This window comes from Orbicella faveolata, unplaced genomic scaffold (assembly GCF_042242905.1).
Source record: "Orbicella faveolata isolate gen_17 unplaced genomic scaffold, um_ofav_v1 contig_46, whole genome shotgun sequence".
NCBI classification, from domain to species: Eukaryota; Metazoa; Cnidaria; class Anthozoa; order Scleractinia; family Merulinidae; genus Orbicella; species Orbicella faveolata.
The window spans coordinates 31,372,336-31,383,207 of NW_028301576.1; the positions used below are offsets into that span (position 1 = coordinate 31,372,336).

General features: G+C 40.1%; 2 protein-coding genes and 1 pseudogene across 3 annotated transcripts; 2 read left to right on the plus strand and 1 right to left on the minus strand.

Moving 5' to 3' along the window:
• The first annotated feature begins 55 nt into the window (after positions 1-55).
• LOC149099719 (uncharacterized) lies at positions 56-5,200 on the plus strand (annotated as a pseudogene). Its single transcript, XR_016203449.1, has 10 exons — positions 56-403; positions 894-1,117; positions 1,375-1,730; positions 2,186-2,383; positions 2,806-2,992; positions 3,334-3,582; positions 3,811-3,982; positions 4,102-4,247; positions 4,456-4,650; positions 4,869-5,200. The product of XR_016203449.1 is annotated as an uncharacterized LOC149099719 (transcript).
• LOC149099720 (uncharacterized) lies at positions 465-893 on the plus strand. The gene has a single exon (XM_089278110.1). It carries the CDS (start codon positions 485-487, stop codon positions 818-820), a length of 336 nt encoding a protein of 111 aa, XP_089134236.1. The 5' UTR covers positions 465-484; the 3' UTR covers positions 821-893.
• A 1,403-nt stretch (positions 5,201-6,603) lies between the features above and the next one.
• On the minus strand, positions 6,604-7,463 carry LOC149099721 (uncharacterized). Its single transcript, XM_089278109.1, has 2 exons — positions 6,947-7,463; positions 6,604-6,868 (listed from the first exon to the last, which is right to left on the minus strand). The coding sequence occupies exons 1-2, from the start codon at positions 7,222-7,224 to the stop codon at positions 6,604-6,606; spliced, it is 543 nt and encodes a 180-aa protein (XP_089134235.1). The 5' UTR covers positions 7,225-7,463.
• Positions 7,464-10,872: the final 3,409 nt, after the last annotated feature.

A 10,872-nucleotide genomic window follows, 5' to 3' on the forward strand; every position in this document is an offset into this window, starting at 1 on the left:
GTCAACCGGGGAAGCCATTTCGCGTGTTCTAGAGACGCTGAGTGAGCAGCAGAGGGAATATTTTTCTACAATGCCCGATAGATGTGTTGCTGCAAATTGCAGTAATGTCGCAGATCCTGCGAAACGAATCTTTGTGCACAACATAGCTTTCTTTGGTGATTCTCGACCCGAGGCGATCAAACGACGAAAGAAATGGGTCGACTTTGTCAAAGCCAAACGAGCCAAATGGGAACCAACAAAGCACTCTGCAGTGTGTTCAGTGCACTTTAAGCCGGACGACTACATCTTTCAGTACACCTTGGTGCCAGAGCTAGCCAAGCCCTCCGTGCCCAGGCTAAAAAGAGACGAGATCGGAGTTGTTGTCTTTCCGACGATTCACGCGATCGATGTGGATACATCTTTACCCTAAAGCGGAAGGGCCAAAAGAAAGGTGTGAATATTTCTCCTTGTGCCGCCAGAACGAAACTTGTTTTATTTTTGCCATATGTTTCTATGCTTTACGCTGTTCATCGGTTATTTCTTAAAGGTTCTACGAGATGCTCTAACAGAAGCATCGCCTAGTACGTCGTCGATAGAAAGTAGCGCAAAACCTTCTGAGCATATGGGAGAGGAAGTGAGCACGGAGGAGATGCCAGAAGATGTAACTGAGGAGATGCAAGAAGTTTATAATGATGTACGGACCGAGAACCCAGAGGACTTGAATGATTCCAGTTGTGCAAGCTGTCTTGCCTTGAAAGGAGACAACAGGAAGCTGAGAAATCAGGTTAAGTCACTGCAGTGCAAATTGAAGGAGAGAAGAAAGAATCTGAGAAAGACTTGAACTCAAGGTGTGTATTCAGGTAAAATTTAGACGTGCGTTTTTTCATTGGAAAGATAAGAGCTAATTGGAAATAATAATGTGCATACTTTTGATTCAATCAGAAAAAAAAGTCGTTGAGCAACAAATGGCTGCCGAAGAAACCATTTTGAGTGAAGATTCAGATGGGCCACACAGTGACCATGAGGAGGAGTGTGCTGAGTTAGATGAAGGTGACAATGGCACAGAGTATGAAGACGAAACAGGCACTACAACCGAAACAGAGACGGAGACTGAGGAAGAAATTGAAAACAGTAATAGGTGAGCACTAGGATACTCAGAACTATGTGTCTTCAAAAAAAGAACAATTTTTGAAACTGAGCACTGTACCTACTAATCTACTCTTTCAGACATAAGCTTAACTTAGCTTTATAGTACGTGAAAAACTTACATTGCATTAACTATTGGGGGTCAATTTATTTTTATTTATTTTACATTGTTTTATACCCACTGTGCAATTTTCACATTTGTAGTATCAATGATATATACCTGCATGATCATGTCCGTTTTGTCTACAGGTTATCAGTTGCTGGTACAAATTTGAGGACAGAACCTAAACACATTGTTTCTCAGCCAATTGTTGCTTCTGTTTCAATTCTGTCATGTCTGGAAGACAGACAATCCAGAGCTGGAGGCCAAGCAAGTTGGAACAGAGGCTGTCATTACCACCAGCTGTTCCAACCCCAAATGCCCTAAACAGGTGAATACCTGGCATAGTCAGCCTTCAATGCCAAATTCACAGATACCGGCTGAAAATTTCCTCCTTTGTATGGCTGTTCTTCTGGCTGGAAGTTCTGCCACAAAAGTGTTCCAAGTCTTCAAGCATATGGGCCTTTGCTGTGTTTCACTTAACACATTCTTCAAATACCAACGGGTTAGTGCTGAACATATTAGATAGACATATATTACACTGAAACCAGTTGAAGCTAATCAAACAACTACAAGTACCTACACAAGGGGGAAATAAGCAGGCATGTAACAAAGTTCAGCTGTGCAACCTCTGGTAAACTCTGGGTCCACTATCCTCTCAGCAACCACTGACCATAGCTAATTGCTACTAATGGCTGAGTACTCTGCTAATCGCTGCATCTACAAGTGTTGCCTGTTGTTCTAATATTGCATTGTGTGGTTCTAGAAAATATCTATACTCCCTCCCACAGAAGGATTGGAATTTCCTGGGGGGGGGGGGGGTGGGAGGTTCTATGAGACCAAAAAATTTAAAGAAACATATGACTTTTAACTGGAATTTCCAGAGGGGTAGGGAGAGGTATAGATATTTTCTGGAACTACGCATTCCTTTATATGATTATTTTTGTATTTTTGTTATAGGGCAAATTGTTTCCAACAATATTGATGTACTGGGAAAGCTATCAAGCCAAGTTGCTAGCCAAAGTGAAAGCTGTCCAAGAAGGGGTCTCCATTGCTGGTGATGGCAGACATGATAGCATGGGGCATAGTGCAAAGTTTGGTGCATATACCATGTTCTGCTGCACTATCCCCATGATCATACACTTTGTTCTTATACAGGTACCATACATTTTTGCAATTTTAATGCTTTCTTTCAGATGAGAGAGGTGTCTTAGATGAAAAGCCCTTCAGAGAAAGTCCATGTCTATTGACCTGTCTCAGTTCATTATCGGCCTTCCCTCAGTCTTCTTTATTAGCCCTAAAAACTTATCCAGAATCCTGATTAATGCCTACAGTTCTCAATTTCGCTAACATGTACTTTCATATAAAAGGTTACTTATTTGTTATACTAATGGGACTTACTTTGCTTTATTTAGTTGCTATTTTAAAACCCATAGTAAGAATTACAAACTGACTAAGAAGCAATATATTAGATTGCTATAAAAATGACAATTTGAACCAGTTGACTACTTGTTTTTGCACATGTAGGTCATTGCCAGTGCTAAACGTTATTATTGATTTACCTACTTTTAATATTGCAGAGAAACCAGGCAGGAAGTAGTCCCGCAATGGAGTTTATGGCGTTCAAGGAATGCATCAACTTCCTCCTTGCTTATGGCATAATAATAAAATGTTTTATCTCAGACCGCCATGTTAGCATTGCGTCACACATGAAGAAGGTGTTAACTGAAATAACACATTACTTCGACATTTGGCACTTGAAGAAAAGTAAGAGCTAGGTTCAAGTTGAGTCAGAAATAAATTATTAATCTATTGATTACTTGCACAGGGTTTTAGAAATTGACATAATTGGGAATGTCTTTCACGTTGTCAGTTATATATATGTATATACAGATAGATAATTATGTACTTAACAAAAGTATGCCTGTACATACATATCATGTATATAATTGTGCTAAGAAGCATTCCCATTTGCTGTCAGGTGGCTCACTATTTGCCTTTTTTTGTATATTCAGTTCATCCAGTATGTTTTATGCTCTTGGTCTTATTGAAGTATTACATATGTTGCTTGGTCAGTTCTTATATTTTGTTGCTTTTTTTTTTGTCAGAAATCAGGAAAGTGTTGAGCAAAATTTCGAAAGAAAAAGGCTGTGAAGCACTATGTGATTGGATTAAGCCTTGTGAAAATCACCTATACTGGAGTGCGGCATCTACACATAGTGGCAATGGACTGGTTATCTATGCGAAATTTAAGGCATTCCTGAGCCATATTGTAAATAAGCATTCCTCACTGCCTGATGCTCTCTTCAACAAATGTGCCCATGGAATAATAAGTCCAAGAAAGTGGCTTAGTGTTGGTAAGAGTGGTTTAAGTTTTCATCTTTTTACCAGGGGTACATGGTCCCAAAATTTGTTTCAAATGTAATACATGACCCCTCAACCATGTAGTGCTTGAATGATAATTGTGTTTTACATAAAGGATTGTACTTTACTTTACTTACCAGTGATATGTCACAAAATGTAAATGTACAGCTTATTTATTTATTAATAATTTTATTCGCACCTTATTTATATCTTTTTCTCAGGTTCTATTGTATATGAGAAGCTTTGCTCTGCTCTGACCAACAATAGTCTAGTGAGAGGAATTAAACAGGCCTCTCCATTTGCACAGACAAGCTGTCTTGAGGGATTTCACTCACTTTTAAACCAGTTTGCCCCGAAGATGATAGCTTATTCCTATGTTGGGATGTACTGCAGGTATTCATCATCATTTTGCGTACGACTTGATATCTACACATGTAGATATGCTGTTAGTAAAAAGAAAAAGCCACTGCAGTCCTAAACTCTGCTAATATTTCCATATTTTGCCTTCTTAGGCATATCCTGGCTATAGTTCACTTCAATTTTAACCTCCAAAGAGAGGTTAAAAAGAGAGATGGTGTGGAGTAGGTAAAGGTGTCTTACCCCAAGTTCAAAAATGGGGAAGCCACTGTGCGCAATGCAAGAATTGTACAGAATTTTGGTAAGCAATATTTCTATATACCATCTCTTCTAGTTAGTGCAGTTATATGTGTGTCATTTTTGTCCAGATGATATTTTTTATCTTGATGAATTAGCTTTTTCCATTGCACATGTTACATGTAAACATGTACATGTAATTTGTTGACAGTGATTGTTGTCTCCTTGATGATTCATGTTGGAAATATGCTTGGTGGCTTACTTTTTTGTATATTATGTGGAGGAAATTTTTCAGACTTATCTGAAGACCAGTAAAGACAATTTAGACGATGCTGCCAGCAGACTTAGAAGAATGACCCCGGCTCCTATGAACACGATGTTGGAAAAACAACCTAGAGGAGAGACTATTAAAAAAAGGGACAAGAGAAAGAGTCTGGTTGTTGCTGATGTCCCTCCCACAACTCCTGGTACTTGTTGCATGCTCATTTTTCCTTTTAACAATGTGAATTACACATTTTTAAACTGTTATTAGTTTTGCTGAGACAAGAGTCAAACAATTTTGAAAGATAGACACTGTAAACTTAGTTTTCTTTGCTACTACATCACATGTAGCTCATGCACCCTAATGCCAAATAGCATGACATTTTGCAATATATTTCTGTTGGTTTATTTATTTCTGTCTCAGTGTCTCAAGCAACTGCAAGCACCACTAAAAAGACAGCACCAAGAAGGCCTGCCAAGTCAAATGCAGACAGCACTGCACCTTCAAGAAGGCCCAAAAAAAGGTCAAATGCAGACAGCACTGCAGCTTCAGGCATACCTGCAAAAAAGGCCCTTAGGAACAAGGCTTCATCCACCAAAAAGACAAAAAAAGGGTCTAATGCTAGCAGAAAAAGACAAAAAAATAATTGTATATTGCATTTGTTATTGACTTTTCAAACTTTGTGTGTTATTTGCTTTGAAGTTTTTTATATTAAAAGTACAACAATAAGGCTAAATGCCACAAAAAGTGTTTAGTGTTTTAAATATAAATAATTAAATAAATACAACATTCGAGAAAATATACAATTAGAATAGCATAAAGTATAATTGGAGGAAAGAATGCAAAAAAAACAAATAAAACAAAACAGGGAGTGGTTCATCAAAGACACAGCATTCTAATTCTCTTCATCAAGGTCAAAGCCAGTGAATTTTTCTTCCTCTGAAGTTGGAAATTCTTTTCTGATCTTCATATATGCACATGCTGGAAGAGGAATTCTTTTTTTGCCAAGAAAACCACAGACCAGGCGACAGAATTCCCTGTATGCAATGCTACGGAGGTAACTGTGGACAAGAGGTAACGGAAATAAGCAAAATGCATGTATTTTGCCAAAATTAAATATCTATATATATTCTTGGTTTTCACCAGTCATGTGATCAAAACTAAAAATCGTAACCATTCAATAAATAAATTCAAGAATCTAGGATATGATAGATGATTGCTATATAAACAACCTCGCCAAGAATCAGGTTTCTGCTGTTGTTCATTCGCCCGTTATTCGCAGAAGCGTGTCATCCAAATTTATAGAGCTTTGTATGGAGACGCCATGTTTGTGCCCTTCGGAGGGGCACAAACATGGCGACCGTAAAATAACAAAAACATCCGTCCTTGAGTTTTGCTATTGAAACGAACATTTTTACTCTAGTGCTCCGACACATTGAAATAAATGCTTCTTCTAGTGCAAGCACCGTTTATTTAACAAAAACTAAAGCGATAACTCGTCTTTTGACCTACGCGACAGTCTTTTCTGGCCGCCATTTTCATGTCACGCAACGCAAAAGCTTGGAGTGCTCTGTTACAAAAAGAAGAACTCTGTCGAGCTAAAACATTGCCAAACGTCACGTTCCTACAGGGCCTTTTATCTGATGAAACTAAAACCTCAGAAGGAAGGATAATTTCTAATTTTGGAATATGACTACGTCACATGAAAACCAAGAATATATATCAGTACATCCCTCAATCGGTGAACTTAGTTTTGTAAATTATGAAAAAGCCCAGGATCTGCTAGAGTGGTTTCAGCAATTTCATGGCAATTATTGGTTTTATTATACAAAAACCAATGAAATACCGGGTGAGCTTTCGCGGAAAAAGCATACCTCCACAGGTGAACAAGATCACTGTTGCTATGGTTACATAATAACTGGTGCCTTTTGCAGCGAAAGTGAACTGGGTTGACTTTTTATTGGTGGTTATCTAATAAATATTCTTCAACACTCGAAGAGAATTTTCGTATCTCCGCGCGGCTATGTAATATCCTGTATCTCTGTAAAGTTTTATCGATCCCCAAGCCACTAAGACACATTCTTGTACAACTGCGGCCCTCCTGCCTCAGAAGGTTCACGAACGAGTTTCAAAACAAGTGGATAAATTAAAGCAAAACTTACCGTTCTTCCGAACCGGTTTCTCTGTATCTTTCTCTCGATTTCATTCGAAATCGGTCAGCTGCCATGCGAAGACTCCACTTTTCAAGACACACAGGTTTGAAGCCAGGATGCGCAGTTATGCATTGGAGTGTCAAATCAGGTTGTATGTCTCGTTGAACGAGATTGCTGTTTAAGGCCTCTTCGCACCCTTCTAGTTCTTTACAACAGTAGCACTCGCTTAAGTTCTGTAGTAGCTGTCGATCACAGTTTCCACAAGAACACCTTTGGAAAGGAGAGATTCGGCATAAAAATTTAATTCGGCTTACTGTGCAACGATCGTCTGATTTTATAGCGACATACCAGGAATCCACTCGTGTTGTCCCATTGAGTCTTTTCTCCAACATTCGCTCAAGTTTTTCGTTCTCCTTTTGCTCCTTTTCATACTCTTTCAACCATTCCTCATCTGCTATCGGTTCATCCGTATCAGCCAGGTCACAGCTGTCCAGACTTTCTTCACTTTTATTTGACGTAACTTCCAAATCGCCATCTTCCTCTTCCATTTCATACTCTGGGAGAGAACAGACATCAGAGTCCTCGGACTCGACCGAATAATCGGAATCTATGTTGTCAGATGCCATTTCTTAATGCATATAAATGATTTCGGTGACTGCGAGTCACAATAAGGAGATTTAAGGTTGGAATTTTCAGATGAAACCCAGCTGATCGCACGATCGTCTCAAACGCTAGGAACTTGGCTTCCCCCGCTGACGTCACAGCTACATTAGGCCCAGATCTCCTTTCGCGCGGCCGTGAACCAGAAGATCGCAAGTTTCAACCTTCATAGATACGCGAGGATTTGATCGATTACCTTAATTTTTTTTTTAATCTTCACCAAATAATGTATTCTCTTTGAAAAGCAGTAGAAAAAATTTGGGGTTAGGGACACTTTAAGTCTTAATATTGATGTAGAACCTTGCATGACTGAATAGGTGGCACAAAAAGAGGAAATGTGACGCCTGAAGAACAAAACATCGATCAAGAACGATCACGTTCAGAACAGTCCAGTTGTGCATGTATGATTCACTGTACTGACCATGATACAGAACTAGTTAGACCAAAAGATGAGGAGTCCTGGAGTACCCTTGTAAGAGGCGAGCAGCTGCTGTTCGTAAACACAAACACCTTGATATTGCTGAGACACTAAATGAAGGAGAAATCCCAACATTTACTGTCACAGAAAATGTCGTAGCAAGTTTACCACGAGAAAGCTCTTGGAAACAATTTCAAAGCAGCAAGCTGAACTGACGACCAACAACCAACGGCCGCTAAGAGGACCTCGATCTGACAGTCCCCTACCATGCACCAGCACAACTTACGAAGATCTCTGCATATTCTCTGAAAAGAAGAATCTTAAGGGAACAAGAAATCGGGAACCCTTGGAACAATGCAGAGATTTGCGTGCAGATCGCTCGATTAGAAAATCAGCCATGGAAAAGGACAGCAGGATTCTCGCAATTGCGTCGCGTGAAATCATAACAGCTGAAGCTTGTTACCACAGGACATGCTTCAAGGGGTCTACTAGGACTGAGGCAAGTCCAACTGCGGCTTCCGATGGCTGTGGTGAATCACTGAGAACATGAGTATGCTAATCTCAAGTGAGAAGCTTACCAGATGCTTACATCAGATGATTACATCAGATCGGATGTTCTTACAAACGAGAAAATAGCCAGATTGACTGAAATGAGAGAACTACTTTTTATCATACGTATCTCATGGCTTTGGTTGTTGAAGAAATCAAGTTATCTACAAAAAAGCACACGAGACAGAATCTCTAGGCAGAATGTGGCGATGTCCTCTTTGAAAATTTGTTAGAAACCACCAGTGTCTTCATAGTTCCCGCCAATTTGACACACTTCATGTAGCCAAATACATAACAACCCTTCTTCTGGAAAAACAGGACAAAGCAAGCCAGTCTTAGCGGAGCTCAAATATAAACCGGGCCGCTATTGGCATTCGCAAAGCTATTCAAAGAACAGAAAACAAAATCTCAGTGTCCACGCCCTTCAGATCTCGCGAAGAGCGCAATGAATGTTCCCAAAGAGTAGGGTTCATTCTTGCAAACATATCTGACTGGAAAAAAAGAGTGGCCAGATAAAAACTGTCATCCAAGAGTGCAGAGGTTAATGAAATCCTTCGCCCAAGATCTGATGTTTAGAGTGAGCAGAGTAAAGATTAAGCCATCCAAACAGATCCCTCTTCCCTATGCTGTGAAAACCCTGACGGATAATGTTGAACTCATCCAAATGCTTAATCGTTGCGGCCACGGAATCGCCTATTCCCAGTTTGAAGAAATCAACACTGCACTGTGCCGTAAAATAATGACATCAACAAGTGAAATCCCATTGCCAGATAACATCCAGCCTCATGGTGGCACTACTTTGGCATGCGATAACATTGACCGCATAGAAGAAACGTTATTGGGTGAAGGAACATCGCATAGAGTAAATGGAATAGCTGTGCACGCGAGGCATTTCGGACCACAACTTCTCCCGGAACCATCAACACAGATAGTTCAGACCAAAAAGAGTGTTGAGGCACTGGATGCAGAAAATCTTCCATTTACAATCCAGAAGATGGTTACAGCCCTTGTTCTAGGAGATTTGTAGAAGTTACCCGCCAAAAAGCTCCTGAAAACACACGAAGAAAAACCTTTTAAGGGTCTTAGTGCGACTACATGCAGATGCATCCGAACACAAGCTGCAGCAGTGGAGAAAATTCCTTTTGAATCCAAAGAATAAAAAGGCCTTCACAGAGTTTGTGGTAAAGGGGTGGAAACGGGATTAATACAGAACACAGTCAACAAGCAAGGTCACTTTTCGTGCGAACGTGACTGTTACGAGATTACCTCACAAGCTACCAATATAGTTGAAGAGCTCAACCCCACACAGGAAGAAGCTGATACCAGGCTTATTGCCAGGCTGATACCAGGCCTACCAAGAAATGCAGCTCATGCAGCTAAATCACGCTACAAGGCGGCGGTTGTGGCATCAGAAGATACAGACGTATTCTTACTTTGCCTGGCATTTAATTGCTTTATTCGGCATCCATGTATATCAAGTGTGGAGTGCAGACAAGAACTAGATATGTCAGTATCTCCAGTGTGGTGGCAGCCGTAGGAGAAGAACTTTGCAAATGCCCAATTGGTATGCATGCTTTCATTGGGTGTGACACAGTGAGTGCCTTTGCTGAAAGAGAAAAGATAAGAGCCCTACGACTTGTCAAGCAACAGACATCTTACCAAGAAATGTTTAAGCAGCTGGGGATGAAATGGGTTCTATCAGATATGCTTTTTCAGAGCCTTCAAGATTATACATGTAAGCTTTACTGATAACTGAGAATGATACTGATAACATTAATGAGCTGAGGTACAGGTTATTCTGGATCAAGAAGGGTGACATCGACTCCTCCCAATTACCACCTTGTGTCGACTGCTTGTTCAAGCATGCGGTTCGCGCAAACTTCCAAGCAGTCATTTGGAAGCGAAGTCTGCCAAGCTGCCAAGGGACGCGAACCCCATTGCTTTTGGCTGGCGCGAAGACGGTGTTCACTTTGTCATTGACTGGTGATGAGCGGTGACCCAGCCCCTACAACCGTGCTAAAACTACTGTCTTGGTCGTGTACAAGGTCATGTCAACTTGCTACCTGCAGTTGCCTGGCAAATGGTTTGAAGTGCACGGATGTGTGCAAGCTATTAGACTGTGACAACAGATGTGAAGATTCTATCGAGGAGTTTGTATCAGATGACAGCAAAGAAGACGAAGAAATCTAACTTTAATTATCAATGTAACACATGTACAAGCAGTTTCTTATATCCTGAATAATTATTCATATTTAACATTTGGCAAGTTTAGCCATGGAAACCATCCAGGAACAATTTCTTTAAGTTAAAAATAAGTTGTTGACATAAGCTCTGAAAACGTTTGAGATTTTCAATAACTAAAAACCAGTGTATGTAACATGATTGTATTTGCATTTGCTTGTATTTGACCGTAGTAATCACATTTGTACCAGTTCTATCTGTTCAGCCCAACCAAGCCATTTGCAATTGATCACGTGATAAGCCTGGTATAGCTACTCATTTGACATGGCTTTCTCAAACTCATTAATTATTCATGAGCTGATGACCCAATCAGCTCGCATCAATTGGGTCAGGTGCATGTATGTTGATACCCAATGAACATACCGATCAACACACGGTAGATTAGTTCAAAAACTGATCAAGACAC

Coding starts and splice junctions, on each gene's coding strand:
- LOC149099720 (XM_089278110.1), top strand. CDS start 485: ATGTTTCTATGCTTTACGCTGTTCATCGGTTATTTCTTAAAGGTTCTA.
- LOC149099721 (XM_089278109.1), bottom strand. CDS start 7,224: ATGGCATCTGACAACATAGATTCCGATTATTCGGTCGAGTCCGAGGAC. Junction 6,869..6,946: donor ACAACACGAGTGGATTCCTG/GTATGTCGCTAT, acceptor TCCTTTCCAAAG/GTGTTCTTGTGGAAACTGTG.